The 22,880-nt window shown below is 36.4% G+C and overlaps 1 protein-coding gene across 7 annotated transcripts in view; it reads left to right on the top strand.

Annotated features, from left to right (window-relative positions):
* The window catches only part of Trps1 (transcriptional repressor GATA binding 1), a 235,612-nt gene that overhangs the window by 62,024 nt on the left and 150,708 nt on the right, over positions 1-22,880 (top strand). For all 7 annotated transcript variants that reach the window (XM_050161834.1, XM_050161826.1, XM_050161870.1 and 4 more), the window contains one exon: positions 8,254-8,857. In XM_050161834.1, the coding sequence (XP_050017791.1) occupies positions 8,254-8,857 (604 nt within the window). The remainder of the gene's footprint in view (positions 1-8,253; positions 8,858-22,880) is intronic.

Below are 22,880 nucleotides of genomic sequence, written 5' to 3'. Positions count from 1 at the left end.
TCACAGTGAATCAAAATGTTCAGAAAACACTTACTTGAGATTTACACTGTTTAATTTATAAGGTCAGCCCTAGGAAAGACACAGTCCTGCAATCAAATATGTGTTCACACTTGCGATGAGTATTTCTGTCTCCTCCGACGATGTTAGCTGCATGTTAATTTATTTCTGGGCGAGCAAGCACCAGCTTTTTCTTGACTTTCACTAATGTGGATGTGGAGGTATGGGTGCATTTTTGCATATTTTGCACATATAGTTGTGAAGTGGTGTAAAACATAGGTGATCTAGTAGTTTTTAAAGGGGGTGGCTATTTTGAAGAAATCCTCTTTACTTTCTTAATTATGAAGATAATGGAATAAGTACACAAGGAAATGCACATATGTGCATATGTGTGTGCAATATGTGCATATATGTGTGCATGCATATTCACACACACACAACTGAGTTGACTGATAGACCTAGCAACCAGATGATTTGGACTAACAAATTTTCTTCAGGACTCTAGGTCATTACTTAAAGCTTTGTCTGAAAAAACCCAGCATATTCTTGGATAAAGAAAACAATCTTTGGAGATATGAAAAGTTTCCATAAAAGAGATTTCTTAATAATGTCAGGATTTCGTTGGTTCTTAGTAATTAAAGTAACCTCTACCAGGACGAGACTATTCTCTCCTGCCCTGCACTCTATCTGTGAAGTTTAACACATGAAGACACATAGATCTTTGCAAATGTCTTTATGCAAATGGAATTCCCAGCAGCGTTTCCCTTCATAGTAGTTTCCAATACACTGACAGCTCCAAGGTGAGTTACACTTTAATCTTTCATTACGTAGTTTTAGACTAAGGAGGAAGTAAGGGTATATGCCAAAGGCAGTTGTATGTTGGCTTTGAATCTAAGTCAAGCTCCTAGCATTTTACTAGTTAAGAAATTAAATAGATTGTGTCCCTAGGTCATTGAGTAGTTTAATAACACACACACTTATATCCTGACATAATTTTGTTGATTTAAGTACCTTTTCTATTGGAGGTCATTCATCTACTATCTGGGAGTTTTTATAGAACGTTTTGAAATTTGGAATCTTATGATTTCAGAGTCATAATTCATAATTGCCGAAGTATAAGGAAATGTCGAAGACTTGGGGATGTAAACTGAAACAGCTGTGCAGATGCCTCAAACTCAAACTTCTACGAAAGTATTTACTGTCAATGCCACATTTTAAAAATAGGTTAACAGGTCATCTCACCTTATCTCAGTTCTATCTTTCTAGATTACACTCTATTTATTAATATTAACCCTGTTAGGGAGCTTCTACTATCATTTGATGTTACTGTGATAGAACAGTCTAGGCTTTGAGTACTTTATGTGCAATACTGAAACTCTCACAAAATCAGCATATTCTTCTAATTGTACAGTGTGTGTGAAATACATTACATCTGAACAGAGTTGATGTGGAAGTCGGAGAAGCTCAGTGTGGATTCCATGTATACACACTTTTCATAAGAGCCGGGTTGTTCTGAGTGGAGCTGAAATATTATCCACTCGGTAACTGGAAATGGTCCAGTTAGCATCCTTCCTTAGTGTTTTTGCATACTTATAATGTCCCCTAACTCACCCAGGGCTGCCAGGTGTTTTCCATGCATGAATCTGCTTCTCTTGCATTAGGTATTTTATCTAATTAACACTCAATAGACATTGCCTCTCTTTTCTATTGGCCACCATCTTACTCAAAATGGCCAGTATTATCATTTGTTTCAGTCCTAAGTAGGACAAAAGACTTATAAAATAAGTGTAAGCAACCATGCTCATTAAAATCTACTTTTAATGCATTGCCAGACTTCCCCAAATTAAGGGGAATTTCCGAAGCTTATTCTTTACTTCACTCAGAATGAGCTCAGCCATAGGGAGGGAGAAGTGAAAAGCAAGTGTGGCATGTGAGGTTGCATGGAGGACAGATGCCAGTATGTCTGCTGGATGTGGCCAAGACTGGTGTGGGGTCATCTGCAGGGAGAGGCTGAAGTTGTGAGTTCCACTTTAATAATGTTGCTGCTGATTAGATTATTTCCACTTTCAGTGCTCTTCTCTTCTCTATCAGAAGTAAATGTAAATTTGTTTATAGAAAAGTCATCAATCTTTGCTTACAAAGTAGTCATGTGTTAAGATAAGTTTTGTATGCACTCACTGTTACAAAGTTTGCTGTGCAGACAAAGAGCAAGCAGATCCACCGTATGTGAGAACAATGGAAAGCAGTAATGATAGATCCAGATACATAAGAACTTTAGATAAAGGGGTTTTCAGTTACAATGTCATATCATAATTGTTACATGTTTAAGGAAGAAATAATTGCTATTTAAAATTATCATGCATTGTGAAACTATACATTTCTGAGGGACTCCAATGAACAAATACCATTCCTGACCATAATCATTGAAAATTAAAGAAAACAAATAGGATAATTGACAGATTAGGTAATGATAGAAAGCCAGTGAGCTTATCACAATGAGATATGGGAACAAAATTTTTTGAATAAACATTTATTTATTTAAAATTTTATTTAATTTAATAATTTAACTGGTATGGGTGTTTTGTCTGCATGTTTGTGCATGCAACGTGTTTTCTTGATGACCTTAGTTGCCAGAAGAAGGTGTTGGATTCTCTGGGTCTGGAGTTGCAGACAGCTGTGAGACCTCACGTGGATGCTAGGTATCAGACCTGGGTCCTCTGAAAGAGCAATCAGTCTGCCTAAGTGCCGAGACATCTCTCTAGACCCATAGAGAAAGTTTTGAAGATACAGCAAGGAAGTAGAAAATCTGAAACCAGATAGTAAAATATGGAAATACCATGGGATCTTTACAGATGCACACTAATCAGAATCTTAGAAGAAATAATAAAAAGAATAACACGGATGTTATACAGTCGATATTTGAGGGGAACATTGAAAACATTTTTTAGTGCTCACTGATGAAAGACATAAATGCATAGACTCAAAGAAGCATAGACCAAACACACTAAACAAAATATATTATATACAGATAAACTTCTCCACAGTTACATTATTGCAGAAGTAAAAAGCCAAGATCCTTCAGAGCAGCTACCAACAAACAATGAAGTACTTAGAAAGGAGAAGTCGTTTGGCATGCTCTCTTTGGCGAAGTTGGAAACCGGAAGCAGGGGGAATATTGCCAAATAAATCAACCTACTGCTTACCCAGACAGTCTTCTAGGGATAAAAGCAAGAAATGTTCAGATAAGACCTTGGAAATCTCTCTGTCACAGTCACCTGTCCATTGTGATATTTATGAATATGTTTAAATGTGTTGTTTGTATGTTTTAGTCTGAAATAATTAACATTGCTCTGATTATATTTTATATGGGTGATGTGCTCTATTCATATTAAAAACAGATATTTATGTTAAGGAAATCTGAAAATAACAAGTCTACTGTGCGTGAGTACAGTTTCTAGCACAGCAAAGCCATGGTGGCTGTAGTGAGATCTGTGGAGAGTTTATACTTTTTAAACAGTGCCTAGTAACTCAGTGCCTGGACACTCAAATATAGACATAACATTTCAACTTGAAAGCTGCCCTTGAGAAACATAAGAATACTAAGGACATTATAGACCACAGATAAAATAATATGCAGTATTTTTACCTTTATTTGTAGATATTAATTATTAAAATGTCCAGAATGATCCTGAAAGTATGCAACATACTTATCTAGACTAGGGCATGTTGCTCAATGGGAGAGTGCATAACATATGATGCCCACATCTGTGGGTTCAATCTCTAAGTCTGCAAAACACATAAATAAAAACAAAAAAATAAAAAATAAAATAGCTACCTTGTCTTAGAATAAGAGGAGGTTTAGACTGGATTTTTCAGTTTATATTGGGAGTTTTTGTTTCCTTTTTGTTTTCTTTTTCTGTTTTTCAAGACAGGGTTTCTCTGTTGCTTTGGAGCCTATCCTGGAACTTCCTCTGTAGACCAGGCTGGCCTGGAGCTCACAGAGATCTGCCTGCCTCTACCTCCAAGTGCTGGGATTAAAGGTGTGAGACACCATCACCTGGCTTATATTTGGTTTTATGTTATTTCCTATTCAATGTTTGCTTTTTATTTTATTGGAAGACATATTTCTATTTTGACTAATTATTAGGACATATCATCCTTTTAAAATTGAATCATAAATTGGAATTATTTAGGCATGACATGGTGTTTTCTTTTCATACTAAAAGGAAGAGGTTTAACCTGTTTGAAGATGCCCACTCCACCATAGATAGTAACTACAAATTAAATATTGATCAGACAATCTCAAAGTATAAAGTGGATAATTATTTTGCAGGCTGTTTCTCTCCAGTAAAACCAAAACTGTAAGTTGGGATCTTACAGTTTCAGAGGTATGGGACCTAAGACCATCATAACAGGGACCATGTCTCGGCAGGCAGGAGGGTTTTGATGCTGATATAGTATCTATGATCCAGTGATCCAGATACATGAGGCAGAGAGGGTGAGATACACAAGATGTCTTTTGAAACCTCAAAGTCTACCACTTTCTTTAATAAGGCCATACCTCCTAATCCTTCCCAAACAACTGGAGACTAAGTGTTCATTAAGGCCATTTTCATTCAGATCACCACAGCATGAGAGTTTTATCAAGTAAGTAGCATCCTTTAGCTGTTTCTTTTTCTGGAAATATTCCTGATCCTTTTATGAAATATGAAAATCATAGAAATTAATAAATGAACTCTACTTTTAGGTTAAAAGCTAACTGCAAGGTGCAATCTCAGAAGGATACAAAATAAATATTTTTTTTACAGCATGTGACAATTCTATGAAATAGGATAAGCCACTAAATCTTTCCTTCTCACAGAAATTCTAAGTCACTGAAATTCAAGTACAAGTTGCTTTTCTATAGACAAATTGTTTTCCTTTTCCTGGAGAGAAATGATGAGTTAGATGTTCATTAAATTTCTCTCTTTATTCATCTCTTCATTGTGATTACAAAAGTCGTATTGAGTCTTCACATTAGAAAGTTTCAAATGTTGCATAAGAGAAACACTTATTTTTCTCTTTGTCAGCCTTCTATAATGGAAGGAGACTATGGAAATATAATCCTGTTTCCTTTGGTAGTGAGAAAAGAATGTTTGTTCTTCACTTGATTGAAACATATAGAACTTAAATCCAAAATATATACCACATTCATAGTGTCTTTTAGATTGCCTTAGTATAATAGGCAGACAATCTAATTAAACAATGAACAATAAATAGTACCTCTCAATTTGTACCATGTATGTACTTCTTAGTACCTCTCTGTCGTTTCTTGACTCAAAGTTACATTAGCATCACGAACATCCCCAGCCACATATTTTTCAACCCTTCTTGTTTGCTGTTTCAATGTGTGCCACTGTTAAGTTGCATCTCAGAAGGGAGTGATGAGAGATGGATGATACCCATCATGAGAAGTTCCTGTGAGAATGCTCTGTAAGCTGCTGAGTTCCTGGCAGGCTAAAGTCAGAGACTGGGCTTCATCCATGTCTCTAGATGATGACTGTGCATGGCAGAGTCTGAAAGGTACCACTCTGGATTAGAAATGTGCATTGAAATGTTCACATCACTCCCAACTTTTGGAAGAAGTATCATCTTTTTAATTAGCCCTCTATCATTTATTTAGACTTGATTCAAGGAGGGAAGAATTAGTCGAGTCTCGCGAGAACTTTGAAGCCAAACTTACTGCTTTACTGTTTATCATTGCTCTCTTGTCACAAATGATAGTCAGTGTGTGTCTTAAGATTCTTAAGGAGAGTAAGGGCTTTACCTGTGTTTCCTTAAAGTTAAAAAGATGAGGGATACCTTGAGAGTTTGTTAAGTCACTTAGAATCACAATATATCTGGTAACATGGTTTTGATGTTAAATACTGGTCCCTACTTTGGCACTCATTAAACATTTAGGTTCGACTTAAGTGTCTAGACAGTTTTTCAGGAAGATGAGGCAGCTTTAGAATTGCCTCACATGACCTGTTTTGTAAATGGGCATTGTCCTCATTCTCTTTTCTATCTTAAGATCTTTTGCAGCCTCCCCTCTGTTGTTTCACTTTTTATTTTATCAGTAATTTCATTGATTTAAACATATAATGAAACATTTAGGCTTCAGCATATTGAAAAGCTGGGCTTTGACCCGGGAGTTAGATGGTTTTTGTGGCATCAGCTTCTTGTGGACTGATTGGCTAAGGCATCATTTCTCCACATTATTGTCCATAAATGAACCCTGGACGTGGGAGCCTTGTTGTTTTGACATTTCATCCTCAGACATAACTCATAGCAAGACACATTTAATGCAGAAACTGTTATAGTCCGTTACCGACAATTCAACTATATGTTTGTCATGTTCATCCCTGCCTACTAGTCTCCGTAGGCTTCAGAAGTATCCACCCTTCCTAGGACAATCACCAACGCATTAGCATTAACTACTTCCTTCTTTGTTATTTCTCTGTCTACAGTGGCCTCTTTCACATCTCAGATTTGCTAGAATGTGCTCTTTTCCTCCTGTGCTTGATTATTTTATGTCAGCTCGACACAAGCTTTAGTCAACTGAGAGGAAGAAACCTTGGCCGAGAAAATGCCTCTGTAGATTAGGCTACAGACAAACCTGTAGGGCTTTCTTAACTACTGATTGATCTGGAAGAGTCCAGTCATTGTGAATGGTGGCACCCCTTACCTATGGTTCTGCATTCTATAAGAAATCAGGCTGAGTAAGCCACGAGGAGCAAGCCAGTAAGCAGCACTCCTTGGCCTCTACACCAGCTCCTGACTCCTGTTTCCTGCCCTGCTTGAGTTCCTATCCTGGCTTCCTTAGATGATGAAGCAATGATGAAATGTAAGCCAAAAAAGGCTTGCCTCCCTAAATTGGTTTGGTCATGGTGTTTCATTACTACAGTGGTAAGCTTAATCAGGACACCTCCTTCTTTCTTCCCAATAGGACAGCTTCTTCTTGTCCTTTGGATTTGTAGACTTCCTTCAGAAATTTCCTTGACTTTCCTAAGCTACCCTCATATGCCTGAAACTCTTTCATGCCATTATTACCAAACATCATTCTCTGTACCTAAATATTTGTGTGTAGTGAAGTGTGCCTATAAATGCCAAAGTAATCAAGGACTCTGAGTTCCTATTTTACCACTATGTAGCTAGAAGTTGGCAAAATGGTATATTGATGCTTATCTATAATTGGAGTAACTTCAAGTGATAGCTCATAGAACTTACTGTGCTACCTTTCTGGTTACGTGGGGTAAGTAGAAAATGTTTCATATGATATTTAGAGAGCTAAGACTTTTTAACCAAAGAAAGAATGCCTCATTGCAAAAATTGTGTATTTTTTAGTATGCTTTTTTTTTTACAATTAAATACCTATGTTCTATTTAATTAAACATTTATCATAATAATATAGCAGCTATTTTTCCTTAACAATGGAGATGTTATCACATATGGCAATACAGTTTATTTGTTTATGACTTTCATAAAGAAAGTACACACAGGACCACATATACAGACTCCTTTAACAACTTTATCTGTGCAGCCACTGCCAGGCTGTTTGACACCTAGCAGACACTCGGTGTCCTCAGTTTCTATATCTATTTATAGATTATGCAACTTATGTATCAGATTTTTGTTTTGGCACATCTTATTTTCTAGATTATATAGGTCAGGTAGCCTTATTCATGGCTAAATTGATTATAGCATATGCTAGAAAGGAATGTAGTAATCAGGATGTTTTAATATGGGGAAAAGGTGTAAAAAGGAACTCAGCATTAAAAATGTTAATGTATTAATAGTGAAAAAAAAATGCCCGAGTTCAGCTCAGATAAACAAAAGTGGAAAGGAAATTGATGAAATCAGTTTTCAGAACACGAATATCTTACTAATACAGAGTTGACTATTATCCACCCAGATAAAGTGAACAGAGAAGATGATAATGAAAGTAAACAATCAGCTATCCCCCCCCCCCGTGTGTGTGTGTGCGTGTGTGTGTGTGTGTGTGTGTGTGTGTGTTTTCTTGACTGTTAGTGCTAAAGAAAACTTCAGATTCTTACATTGGAGTGAAAATGCCTGCTAATTAAATTCCAGTGTCTGGGAGTGGAGGGTGTTGTGTTTCTTCCAGCCTGCTGCATTGCACGAGAGAAGGCAGGTGCACGAAGACTAAAGTAGTCCTCCTGCACAGAGCATATTCCCTTCCCAACCCTGGCTTCCCATTGACTCTTTTCTTCCTTCCAGGAGAGCACACAGCTGCTACAAATGTCGCCAGTGCAGCTTCACAGCTGCGGACACTCAGTCACTCTTGGAGCACTTCAACACGGTTCACTGCCAGGAACAGGAAATCACTACTGCTAATGGCGAAGAGGATGGCCATGCCATACCCACCATCAAAGAAGAGCCCAAAATTGACCTCAAGGTCTACAGTCTGCTAAACCCAGACTCTAAAATGGGAGAGACGGTTCCCGAGAGCATAGTCAAGAGGGAGAAACTTGATGACAAGGAAGGGCTGAAAGATAAAGTCTGGACTGAGAGTTCCAACGATGATCTACGTGGCATGTCTTGGAGGGGGGCTGACATCCTGCGGGGCAGTCCATCCTACACTCAAGCAAGCCTAGGGCTCTTGACGCCCGTGTCCAGCTCCCAAGAGCAGACAAAGACTCTGAGAGACAGCCCCAACGTCGAAGCTGCCCACCTGGCACGACCTATGTATGGCTTGGCCGTCGATACGAAGGGCTTCCTGCAAGGGGCACCTGCTGCTGGCGAGAAGTCTGCCTCCCTCACCCAGCAGTATCCTGCTTCTAGCGAGAGCAAGACCAAGGACGAATCCCAGTCGCTGTTACGGGTAGGAAGGTTTACTTTTTAAAATTATTTCTATCTTTTGAAGGAAACAAACGTTCTCTATATTTAGTTTAATGTGTTGTGTAGTGAAATGAAGTGATCTGTGTTGAGATTTTAGACGCATGAAGGCCAAAGGAGCAGAAAGCAGCCTACAGGTAGGCAGCTGCCTATTTGTCTTTGCTCTCAGCCCTGGTTTGAATGTTGGTTAATCATTCTTGGTGATTATGCAAAGCAACAAAGCCACCTTTGGAGGAGGGAGCTTCCTAATCCCATAAGGATGCTCAGCTGGATTCAAATAGCTGACTGCTGTTTAAGTTGCTGTGGTACAGAACCCAGTAAGGGAGGTGAGCAGAGATTAAAACACTAAGAATGTAAACTCCTGGGCGAGATGTTAATCCAGAAAGTAGCATTTCTTAAAACAACACACCCACCAAACAAACAACAACAACATAACGACGCCTGTAGTTAAGTTGCCAGGAAGAATGAAAAGGATGAGAACAATCTAAACACGAATAGTACAAATGCTTCCCAAAGCAGAGTTTTTTGTCTTCCATAATCGCAAGGCCTTTTAGGGAGAAAGACACGGGTGCAAAGGGAAAAAGAATCTCCAAGTAAGGAAAACCTTCATTTTCGTGCACGCATTGTAGACTCAATGTTCTCAAGAAATATTTTAGCTTTTGAAACGTCACGAGCTCCCGGTGTGCCATATGTGTGTTTTGACTAGAGTAGTTAAGTACCCTTCAGCATTTCACCTTCGTGCTGAGAAAATTTAGAGATTTCAGGATGGTTTTGAAGCTGTGTTCCTGGCACAAAAGGTGCGATCAGAAATTAGCTCCCTTTACAAACACACCTGGTTAGGAAACCATGCTCACTCAGCCTAAGGCTTTGACCTGTAGGTCAGAGACCACGGGTCTGTGGTCACGGACACTGGAGAGAAGTGCTTTGCCGTGATCTTAGCTGCTGTCCCTTTGCCATTTTGCTTCAGATTCCCTGAAGCCATTCTGTGTGTCTCTGGTGTTGTGGAGTGGAGTTAAGCAAGGCCCCTTGGAAGTGGTGCAGTTAAAAAAAAAAAAAAAAGCAGTTTGTTTTCCTACCTGTAGTTAAGTCCTAGAGCTATAAGGTGTCTTGGACATAGAAGAGGGGGTACCCCTGTTGCCCTGAGAAACAAAGAGCTTTTCCTGCTGTTTGGCTGGAGCAAATGTTCTCTAAGTAACTTTAGAAAGAAAACAAACAGTTCTGTGCCCTCCGGGAGCTCCCTTTGCCTAACTGCAGATAGATGCAACTATCTGATTGTACATAGTCTTTCTCAGTGCTCCAAGCCTTTCTGGTCTCATGGGCCTTTTGTGGCTTTTGCTTGAGAGGGAGAATGGGTCATATATGTTATATATGTTATTATCCTCCGGTGACACCTTTAGAATGGGGTACAATTGGGTACTTTCCATTAGAGCCCCCTTTCTTCCTCTTCCTCGTAGCTGACATTTCTGAATGGCTCCAAGTTATCCCAGTGTCTTTTTTTTAAAAAACAACAACAACAACAAAAAAAAAAACTATTTCCGGTCTGTTAGTTTTTCTGCCTTTCTTGTTTGCTCAAAGAATTTGGAATGATAAGTAGTTGGCTCAGGAGTCGGATGAAAAGCCTATCGGTATTGCGATCAGCCTGAGGATGGTAAAACTTCTGAGAACAATTCGTTCCCTTCAGTTCCTCCACTTCCTTAATTCCCTGACTTTAAGTTTCAATTGCACCATTTCAACTGCCCTTTCACTTCCTCTGCATCAGCAGCTGACGTAGAAGATCTTCTGCACAGCTAAGTCCTCGGTGAATGGCTGAGACCCTAACCTTGTGATTGATGATCGTTCAAGGCTGCCTTCTACTTCATTTCACAATGCAGGCATGCACACACTTCTCAAAAGACAAATACATTATTCTGCGACTTAAATAAAATTTGACCCTTTAAAATGTATACCTTTGTGTTTCAATGATTCTTTTAGGACTCCCTTAGTCTACTGACAAAGAGTAAATAAAAATTTGTTTGGAAAAGCTCTAACTCCCCCAAATATTTGCATTCCAGTTCATAACAGTGGCATAATTACAGTTACAAAAGTAGCGGCGAAAATAATTTTGTGGCTGGGGGGCCACCACAACATGAGGAACTGTATTGATGGGTCCCAGCATTAGGAAGGTGCAGTACAAAGAGTGGCCAATTTGGTTTATTGTGCAATATTTGGTTTGATTTCTTAACTGAATTTCCAGTTTTGATATATATCTTAGTGAGATTTCAAAGAAACCCCTTCACTTTAATAAACAAAGCAGCATTTGACTGAGAAATAATTGAGGAGTTTCCCAGTTTTGGTGGTGGAATATGGGATGCTAAGTTATCATTGCACATATACTATCTGTTCATTCTGGAAGAAAGTACCCAGCAGAATGTCATTACCATGTTTACTAAAGGCAAAAGTAATGCAATCCACTTGGGTAGTTGTAAAACTTCAAACTAGTATGTTTATAAATGCATAATAAGGACATGGAGATGCTTGGAATAAAATGCCCTGTTCTACCTAGGTATAGGATGGAGTATTGACTTTTGAGTTTCTGAAGTGCAGTGGGACCTGCTGGCAGCCATATTTATTTACATGTAGAGACCTACTGTTGGCATGGAAGCCAGTTTTTCATTAGCTTATTCCACACAGCATGTAGTACAGTATGCTAGTCGATGCTTGTACATAGATTGTTGTTGCTGAGAGAAGAACTTTGAACTGCGCAAACATGATGTATGCACTGATAGAAAAAGTCACGTGCAAAAAAATTGTCCTAGAATGTGTTGACGTAAAGTAGTTCAGGACTGCAGCTAAGAAATGGGACATTTTCAATGACTAGGCCAAATGCATGTAGCTTTCTTTCATAAAGTCAGTGGTTAGGATGCTGCTTTCAAGATTATTCCTCTGATAACATGTTTGTAAATTTTTCTTTAATGAATGTATTTTTACTGGGTCTAGTGGTAGTGGCTTGCTCCATTCCTGCATGTGTCGAAGGAAGTGTCTCATGAAGACTGTACATTTCACAATATTCCTTTCATTAGCGTCAGCCCTTTTTTCTTATTTCTTTATTGGCTTGTTTTTGTTGTGTCTCGGTCTAGAGCAGAAGTGACCTTTGTTTGGGACTTTCAGGCCTTTTGTGTATGTTCTCCTTTAGTGAATGTCCTCTCATTTTCACTTTATGAAGAATAGGATAGATGTGTAAAGAATGTTAAGTTGTTTGGGCCGCCTTTGTGGCTCACTCAGCTTAGATGGTGACAAAGGACAACAAATTGGCCAGAGTTTTCCTCTGTAAATTGCTTTTTTAAAAGGCAGAGTTTTTCTTGCATATCAGTCAATCAATATTAGTATACTTTTGAAAGTTTGTGAGTTTGAATATTAAGGCTTGTTTTGCTAAATAAAACTTTAGTTATATTTCTTGTTAAAATGGTCCATGGTTACATGCAATCTTTGCCTTTTAAAAACTTTATTCTTAAAAACAAAACAAAACAAAAACTTTATTCCTTAAATGGTCACCAAAGTTTAATAAAGACAAACTCACCCAGTAATTTTACTTATATTTAAATCTGACCATGAGACCTTAGTATCTTCAACATTACTTTTGCCAAGTAGGATAATCAATTAGTTACATGTTTTCCCATAACTTTATTCCTCCATATTTAAATGGTAGATTATGATCTGATTGACTTATGTACAATTTTGCACCTTTTTTCATAACCATTTCTTTTATGGTATATTTCTAAAACTGTGTGTATATGCGTATTTAGTTTTAGGGAAATACATATAACAAATGTAATTATATTCATCTTTTATTAATTCCTCTATTATCCCTCCGGATTTTATTCTTGTAGTAGAATTTTTAAGTTATTTTTATGTCACAGGTATTTGCCATGTGAATAGGAAGAAAAAAATGTTACTTAAATATCACAAAGATTTTGTCACTATCAAATGGAGGTTATTTTTTTTTAAACAAATGCCCAAGCATAGGTAAGTTTAATGGCTGAATCTAGAGGGGGAAGTAGGACAATTCGTTTGTTGAGATAGTGCCCTACTTACATGTGTAGGCAGAAATTCTATCTTAGGGTTGAGCACTGAAGTTATTAGGAACTTTCTTCAGCACACCCAGGGAATACCAAGCCACAGTGAAGCTGATGTAGGTTTATTGCTTCGACATCCTTATTGAAGTTTGCTGGTTTTAAGGTCTATATTCTGCACTGCGTTCGCGTTCCTGGAGACTTTCAGATGTGGGCCTCTGGGAGGCGTTGAGTTCCGGGGTTGGCCCCTGCTTGTCAAAGGCCAGCCTGCAGGAAATCCAAACATCTATCTCTGACCCAGGATCTACTTACTGCCTTCTTCCTCTCAGCACCGCTGTGTGGCTCAGTTAATTAGTGTTTGTCAGTGCCTTTGAGATCCACAGATTCAGAGTGCCTGATAAGCCGAGGGAGTGTGATTATTCGCTCATCTTGTAAAGGTGATACCTAGGCGGTACAAAGCAGCCTTGTTTCCGCCTTTCTTTAGCAGTGTTACATTTAAAGTCTAAAGACTGCTGATACCGGACAGTCCATTCAGATGCAAAAATGTTCTTTTGGGGACAGTCTACTGGCAACCAGGAAAAGGAGACCCCGTGATGAACACCTTTACAACATTTGATATGAGATCTTGGGGGCTTTTTAAAACTAAAGATGATCTTAAGGGAAAAGATACATTGTTTTGCTTCCTAATTTATGAAAGCAAAACCAAAATCTAAATCATCCTACAGTAAAAATTGATGTAATGTTGATGTAAATAATCGTTTTCCTCATCACCTTTGAGTATTTTTTTTACATGTACATATACCAGCACACATGGAATGAGACTCTATCAGAAGCACATAGAAATAATACTTGCCTAAAGGAGAAAGAAAACATAGTATATTTATTTTTTTCTATTCAGATTTTGTGTAATTCTTGGATAGTTCTCTGCCTGTGCCTTGTGTTTGATGCATTTTCCGGGAGACATCCATTAAGAATATTTATGATCTAAACCCATATATTTTGGCATTTTTAAACATAAAGCCCACGAATTGAACTTAGTAGTTCATAATAGTGAGTATGGCCATTTTAATTATTTTTACTAAGTAAGAGTCAGGTAGTCTCTCCCCCCCTTTACTAGTTTTTAATTTTTTACAATGTAATGTAATTTTTGATGGTTAAAAAAATAATGAAATGGCACATATATATGCAAGTTTGATTTTGTTAGTTTTACTAGTGAGGTTCTGGTAGCCTAATTTTATCTTGCAATTTAGCTCCGTTGGCTCTTTGTAAAAGCATTCTCGCACACCTAAAACATGCTTTGTTGTAAACTAGACTCTCTGTGAAGTCTGGCATGGCTTCCAAGCCAAGGGAAGCTGATATGTCTCAGTGTACTGTGCGGGTTTGCAGGCAGTGTGCAGTGGTGGTGTCCCTTACTACAGTATCTGTTTGTTATTTCCTGTAGGAATACCTTCTGCTTGTCTCCTTCCCCCCACCCCTCCCCGACTGACTGAGGCAGCAGACACCAGGAATCCCAAAGGAAACCACAGTTGAGCTTATTTAGACGTGGGAGGGAGATAGTATACAGGTGGCCCACATTTGAGGCATACAGAGAGCTGCACAGTGATTCGGAAGTGTGTCAGCCATCAGACATCCTGATATGAATCTAGCGCTCTCTCTCTCTTTCTCTCTTTCTCTCTTTCTCTCTCTCTCTTTCTCTCTCTCTCTCTCTGTCGGCCACGACTAATCTAAATGTAAACTAATATTTTACTTTAAAATAACCATACTCTGAATAGTATGTGATTATTTTGGATTTCATTACTGTTTGCATCAGAAAAGTAAACAATATCTTCATTATTATTTTCTCTTTGATTTTTCTCTGTCCAGAGGCTTTGCTTAAGAATGTTTAAAGATTAGTAGGCAAGGGTGATGGTTATGTGATTCGTCTGTCAGTTACTCAAGGAAGCTTGGAAAGCTGGGGTTCCTACAGCTGGGTGTGGTATAAAGATGAGGGGCGTTTCAGAGAATTTTAATCACAGTCTTCCTTCATTTTGGAGAAGTAATGCCATTTATAGATATTGATCATTAGTATTAATTTCCAAATAGATAAACTTTATTTTGGGAAAACATTCACTTACAGTATATTTTGTCTCTGGTGCTTAGAAGTGAGGAAAGGGAATCTTAATTTTGTTTTTCTAATTCTAGGACAGTTAAGCTAAATTGAGTATTTGGCATTCTTGTTCAAGATAGAGTAGTAAATGCCTCTTGAAAATAATTTTACATGGTAGTTTGCCTTTTTAATGCAATAGTTTCTCAATTTTGTAAATTTGACCTAGGCATATTAATAAGGAATGGGATAAATATGGAAATGTGCTTATTTGTAACATTAAAGTTAGCCAGAAAATGCTAACATACACATGTTTTGAAATAAAATATACTTAATTCTTCTACATTTAAAAAATCAATTATTTCTGATTATTTCTCAAGTGTGTAGATGCAAATGAATATGGTTTTTGCTACAGCTTTTTGGGGAAATCAGTAATTTATATGGAGAAAATCAAAAGATTCATAACACTGTGGTGTACTGAATTACATTCATCCATAATGTTACATTTCATTTGAGTTTTTATATTCAAGACTTATTCTTGACCATGCTTTAAAAAAAGGTCTTGGTAGATAAATGACCCATAAAATAATCTCTTCTCAGAGAATTAACTTTATGAGCTTAACTTATAATCCAATATATCACAAGAACAGCTCTGTAGCTGTCTAATTGGAATTCTCACTGAAGAAGACAAAACCTGGAACACTCCTTCAGAAAAAAAATCATACCCAGAAAGGCATTAAAAATGAAGGATCTTTTAAAACAGAGATGGCTATTTATAATTAATGGCTAAGCAATCAAAACTTTAACATTTCAATTTATATTGCCTTTCTATTAATTCATTGGGGGTATTAATGCCATCTAACTTAATCCATAATCTTTGAAGTTCAGCTATTACTACTCCTTTTATTTAGATGAGGAAGTGGAGGCAGTGAGATTAAATAGTTTGCCAGGCAAGGCAAAGATGACATGCTAGCCCTGGCTGTTAAATTGCAGGGTCCCTGCATAGCCTCCGTGGCTGAGCTATGACAGCTAATAAGTGCTTGCTTGTGGGACTCCCTACAAGAGTTTGCTTCTTGTGAGCACCTACCATCTATGTGTGTGTGAATAAGATTGAAAAGCAGCATTCAGAAGTTATACATGTCACACTTGTCTATTGCAAAGAAGAAAACACTACAGAAAATGAAAGCCACTGGTATATTCCAATGCACAAATTATTTCTGTTCATATTTTGATATCAGATGTGTTTTTTAGATATACTCCCATATGTATTTTATTGAAGCATAGTTTTATATACCTTTTAATTTTCTAATTTACTTTTGAAAGTTTGCAATATGGCATGTACATTTTTCCTTGCTCATAAAGTTATGTCATGCTATTTGTTTTATTATGGTTAGCCACTTTTTTGATTAATGTGTTTACCGATGAGTATTTAGACTATTTCCAATTTTACTTATAAAGAACACTTTGAAGCCACGAGGTCTGAAAGTTCATACCAGTTATCCCAGCACTTGAAATATTGAAGCAGATAAATTACTGCCAGTTCAAACACAGCTTGATTGACACAGTAGGTTTCATGCTAGCCTGGACTACAAATTGGTGAGATTCTGTATCAATAGTTAGCCTAACAACTAAACAAGCAAACTAACTAAAATATAATGAAAATATAACACTTTCATAATCCCCTTGTAGCTATCATTCAACTGTTTCATCATTTCTTTGATATATTTTCTTGTAATATATTTCATATGAGAAAATACTTCTAGTAACTAATGATACTATTCAACTCGCTTTTATGTAATAGGATATTTTTAAGACAGAAAATAATTCCAGTCATAATAAACATGGGTAATAATATGCAGTAGCTACTTATTGATGAGCTGCTGACCTACACATTGAGTTAGTTAATGAGAAAGAAAGAATTCAGAGAATAACTGATAATCCCAAATATCTGCTTTTTGTCATAGACATAGACTCCCGTAATTCTAATATTAGGTGTATGTTTTGTTATACTTACCTTGTATTGTATCCACAGTATAGGTTTTAGTTTACTATTAGACATGTTTAATTTCAAACAGGTTCTTTTTTCCCCCCTAATCAACATTTACATCAATGATTCAGGTGAAAACACTCTCCATTTTTTGAGGGAACAAATTCGTTCTTTGTTTCTATCTAGTTTTCTAGGGTCATAGTCTGTCTACTTCTCAGAATCTCTAACCTTGGCGTAAACCTCATTTTCCTTAGGTGCAGGTTGGACTTACGTATGGGCAACTGTGTGGGTTTTGAGTCATAAGAGAACAGAACTCGAATTTCTGTCTTTATCCTCCTATATTGCCCAAACACTCACACTCCATTACAGAACTTTTTTTTTTCATGAGATTATCAAAATCGCAGAATCAATATCTGTTGTGTTTTAACAAAGTAGGAAGGAGAAGAAAGAGAACATTTCTATGTTGATACTGTATTAGCACTTGTTCCATGCTTAAAAAGAAACAGAGGTTCAGATCACCCTTAATTATATGTTCACCAAGATTTGCTTCATAACAATCACATATGTTTGACCAAGGCACATTCAAGTGGTCTTCTATTGTGGAATCTAAGAAATTAAAGGTACTTAGTTTCCCAAGAGTAATCATCTGCCTTTCACAGGAAGAAGTCCTTCATACCGCAAAAGTAGCCTTTAATTCATTTGTAAACTTTTATCGGTTTATCGGCCTTGCAAACCACAGTTCAACTAATGGCAGCATTGACCAAATTTTTAGAATATCCGCAAATCATTCTTGACCAGTTCTTGCTCATTTCAAATTTACCACAGCATGTTTTCTTAATAACAAAAGAAAAACCAGATATTTTGTTTTAATTATATAACTAGAATGAAGAAAATTTGAGTTTTCCAAAATGTGGATTGTGTGCATGGTTCTGATGATATGTCCATGTCCTTTTAGACCTGTGTCCCCAAAGCCTTTACACTATGTGATGTAATTCTAGTTGGTTTGTGTATGAATTTGCCTCAAAGTCACTTGGAAGTTGACTATGTCTGAAAAGTTGCAAGATATCTTGCCATTACTTTAAGTAGTACTCAGAGCCCCTGCATCTGGATTTTGGAAGTGTGTACTTCACTTTTATTTCCAGATGAATACAAAGACCATGATTCTACTTCTCATTTCATAGTTTCTTTTTGTTCTTCCCGGGTTTACAGTGGGAAATACCATAGACTGGAGGAAAGTAGGTCTTGTGTTATAAACCTAATTTGTGACTAAGTAGCTATGTGACCCTGGGTGAGTCATTCAACCCTATGTACTCCCCTTCTTCTACTTTGGAAAATTCTAGATAGTACAATATACAGTTGGTCAAATTTCCTTTAAATGGTAAATATATAAGGCAAGTCAATTTCTTGCTGAACCATAAACATTCTGATTTATGACATAATGGATGAATTGTCTATAAGGCACAAACATTATATTTTAAGCTAATCTCAAGAAAGAAAATCCATCTGAATTACAAATTTAAATATGACTTTCAGGTACTAGCTAGAAACTAGTTAGGTATGAATAACTGTCACACACAATCTGAAACCTTTAAAAAAATCCCATTGTTAAAAAATCCCATTGTTTAAATTTAACTTCTTCAAAGATAATGCTCATCCTTTATTAATAGCCATGTTGCGAGAAGAAATCAGGTAATTAGAGGCCTTATGAGGGATGGGAGGAAATAGAAGTAGGAGAAATGATGTGACCCAGGTGACAACGTGGCAGTCAAAAGCCTGTGTCTTTAGTTTGCTGGCTTTGAGCAGCATTGCCTGTTTTGTTCTCAGATGTGCAGCCCAGAATTTGGGATAAGGAAACTAATTTTAGTAGGTGGGTGCAAATATCTTAGGAGTCCATGAATAGACTCTAATCCCAGCTGTTTCATTACAATTATAAAAATAAAATTGGCTGTGAATCATCCAAACTCTGTTTAATGGGTGTGAATAATTCAGTTTCATCCTACTGAAATCTTCAAACTATAAACCTATCTTAGTAATTTATGGTCTTTCAGAGTTAATATCTCACTATTCAGAGATGAACTATTTGAAGTATGGGTGGTCGTAATGAAAGGGGCCATATTTCTAGTTAGCCTATGTGGTTTTCAGCATTGGCAATATCCTCTAGGTTGAGTGTAGGGGTAGAATTGAAGAGAGATTAGGAAGAGTTTAGGAAAAGAAAACAAAATGTAAAATAACTATTTCCTAGCATTTTTCTTTCCAATAAAAGTATATTTTCATTGTAAACATTTTGTAGCATAGATGTAAATGAAAGAAAATACAAATATTCAGCATGTTTAGTATATCCTATTATGGATACACATGTGTACACTCACAAAGACATATAGATTACCAATGTGGATTTTTATGTTTAATATTAAAATAGCATCTGGTTTAACTTTATAACAAAATACAAGCCTTTTGAACTATCAGCATATAGTCTTCCACATCATGCTTATCGTAATTTTCTGTGTTTTGTTCTAGAAAAAATGTTGACCTTGTAGTTGGACATTTACATCCAGTTTTTACTATTCTAACTTGTGCAGCACTGGATATCTTTGTAGTTAATTTCATCTTGCTTTCTTTTTCAAGGAGTTTGATTTTCTGCTCCTATAATTAGGTTTGTTTGTGGGATGACACAGTAAAAGCATCTATGGGCAAGTATAGGTCACTTTACCAGGCTGTGCATATATACTCTTGGGAAATAGGAAAACTATCATTTCTGGACTTCCATTAGTTATAATTGTCCCACAGTGGTCGTTAAGAAATAGAAACCCTAACATTTTCTTTACATGTTATTATAGGGGGAAAGTTAATAACTGTGAAAGTTTGAAAAAGATGCATTTGTGTAGCACTAGCAAAGAATCTCTTGACTATCTATCTCACTTTATAGTTGAAAGGTAAATTGCTTGCTTAACTTGATAGTTACTTTAATAGTGAATTATACTAAAATGAGACTTAACATTATAACCGTGCAGGGATCTAGCTCTTTCCTAAAATGTTTCTGAAAGAATATGAATTTAATGTGTATCTGTGCACATAGAAAGTTCTTAGCAACACTCAACGCAATGCTTGGCACATCGATGGTAGTTTGAATAAATAAATCAATTCTGGACTTCTTTGGAGTCATTAACAAGTATAGTATAAACATGAAAATTGATTACTAAAGGAAAGTGTAAAAAGCATTCTATATCTCATCTCTATTTATTTTTCTAATTATGCTGCTATTAACAAAGCCCTCAGAATTAATTTCCCTTCATGAAATTTGAATGCATGTGTCACATATCCAAATGAATAATAATAATAATAATAACAACAACACCCACCTTGGGTCAGATTTTATTTTCGAAGTACTAACATCCAGCAGGACTAAACTGACTTAGACTTCGATGAACCTGCCAAATTTAAGGAGAACTTCAGAACTGCTTTCTCCAACATTGGAGTGCGTCCTTCCTTATTGTCCAATAAATAACAGAGAATTTCCTTAAAAGCTAAAAAAGCAGCAAAATAAATATTCCTACACTAAAGTAATATGTAACATGCATGTGTGTATGAACAACTGTAATGCAAAGAAAATTTTCATAAAAGGTAGAAAAAGTAGAAAGTGCTTAATCAAAAGCATAACAGGTCCTATTTAGATAAAAAATGAGTTTTTACAAAGAATTTTATTGCTTGTTGCCAATCAACTAAAAACAACATCAACAAGAACCTAGGAGCTAGAGAAATGAGTCAGAAATTAAAAACACATATTGCTCTTGAAGAGAACCTACATTTGGTTCACAGCACCTTATTAAACAGTTCAATCACCTATAATTCCTGCCCATGGTTGTGCAATACCCCATTCTGAACTCTGCGGGTCCCTGAAGTCCTGTTAAATACAGATATACACATATGATTTAAACTAAGAAATATATTTTAAATTATTAAAATTAAATAGACCCAGATTTTAATAGATGAATCTGAAAACATGGAAGATAATTCACAAGGAGAAAATTATGAAAACTCAGTCCAGCCCATTTATATTGAGGAACTGGAAACACTTGACAGAAATTATGTATTTATTATATGAGGAGCTAATGTGTAATATATAGAAAATTTCTTTAAATGCATATTTGGAAAATCTCAAAAGGAAAACAGGGAACCATTTGTCGGACCCTAACTATATCTTGATTACCTTTTAATTATGTTACTATGATGTATTATATAATATGGTTTTATAAGATTGGGATGAGGGAAGTAATCAGTTATCTAATCTGTAGCTCTGTTAGTTATAACATAAAGACTTCATTAACACATTGAAAATAGAAATAATTTCTATAGACAAACTTACATGTAGAAAGTTGAAGTTAGGAAAGTTTATTATTTACGTGAGTGACTGAATGGTAATGTCCAAATTTGCGTGACTCTAAGAGATTATGAATGATAACCAACACTGGAAATTCACGCATGGGTGCCGTCAGTTGGGATGGCATATATAATAGCAATGTATTGTAGTAGATCTCAATAGTCAAGGGAGGGTGAATAGCTGAATTTATACCTATCCAATTTGAAGTGTATCCAGATTAAATTTCTAATTGAAGATGAAGTGTGGATCTGGGAGGAATTGGGGATGGGGCAGCTATTGGGGGATGAATATGATCAAAATGTATGAAATTCTTTAAGTATTAATACAAATATTATACTAAATTATCTAAGTAATAAAACTTTATTTTGATACTATTCCTTTGAAGCTTTTTTTTTCTAATAAGAGACTGAAAGGGATGGATCCAGATGGGAGGAGAGATGGGGGGTTGTAGGAGGAGTAAAGGGAGTGGAAATCATAATCAGGATATATTATAAAAGAAAAAAAAACTATTCAGAGTAAAATGGAAATCTTCCACTTAATTCTACCAGCAGAATAATAACCACAATGAAACATTTTGAGCACTCAAAAGAAAGAATATTGGAGGGATAGTTGAGAGTGACATCTTTTTCAGGGAACAGAAGAGTTGAAGGGAGTTCAAACACATTGACTTTCTCCTAATCGTTGATATTTGCAAGCCTCGTTTGCACAAAATACCCTAGAAACGCTATCAATACAGACAAACTATAGCTACCAGGGCTTTGGCTCCTTCGCAGACAAGGAGCAGAGATAATGTCCAGCAGACTGATTACAGCACAGAAGCAGATGGCAGGTCTCCCGGAGTAAAACAAAGTGTGGGTTAGAAATTAAAATATAATTATACAATTTCTCCTTTTTCCCTTTCCTCCGTGAAGTCTTCCTTATGTACCCACCTCATGGTCCCTTTTTTTTTCTTTATTTGTTAATGTTTCATTTGCTTGTGTGTATATATATGTGCATAGTGAAATATATAAATTTAATTTGTACAGTTAAGTTAGGGTTGCTTGTATGTATATGAATATATTATTTCAGGGTTATTTTTAATGATCTCTTCTTATTCTACTTTTTAAAATTAAAGTTCATGGAATTGGGTATTTATCAGTTGGGACCTGAAAGCCAGTTTTCTGGAAATATTAAGAAATCAAAGAAGACATTTAAGCACAAACGGAGTTTTGTGATGCTAGTAAAACTAATGTGTGAGCCCCAGCTGCAGTGAAGGAGTCTGTTTTGACATTTCTGAGTTCACGCTGCAAGCTTTTCTGTGTATATCTCAGTTTCTTCCTAAGATATTGTTCAGAAACACAAGAACGCGCATGCCTCACATATCTTATTATATGCTAACCCAAAACCAAAAGAAATAATTAAGACTCTTTAGAGGAAAGTGGAGTATTAAAATCAATAAGCAGAAAATAACATTAAATTCTTTGGATAAATGTAAAAGTAAAATACACACCAATATCTCCCATATCGCCATTT

Source organism: Alexandromys fortis, unplaced genomic scaffold (genome assembly GCF_014885135.2).
Source record: "Alexandromys fortis isolate MF-2015 unplaced genomic scaffold, M_Fortis_MF-2015_v1.1 scaffold_17, whole genome shotgun sequence".
NCBI lineage: Eukaryota > Metazoa > Chordata > Mammalia > Rodentia > Cricetidae > Alexandromys > Alexandromys fortis.
Note: the sequence above shows the minus strand (reverse complement) of the source record. Positions and strands in the feature narration are given on the sequence as shown.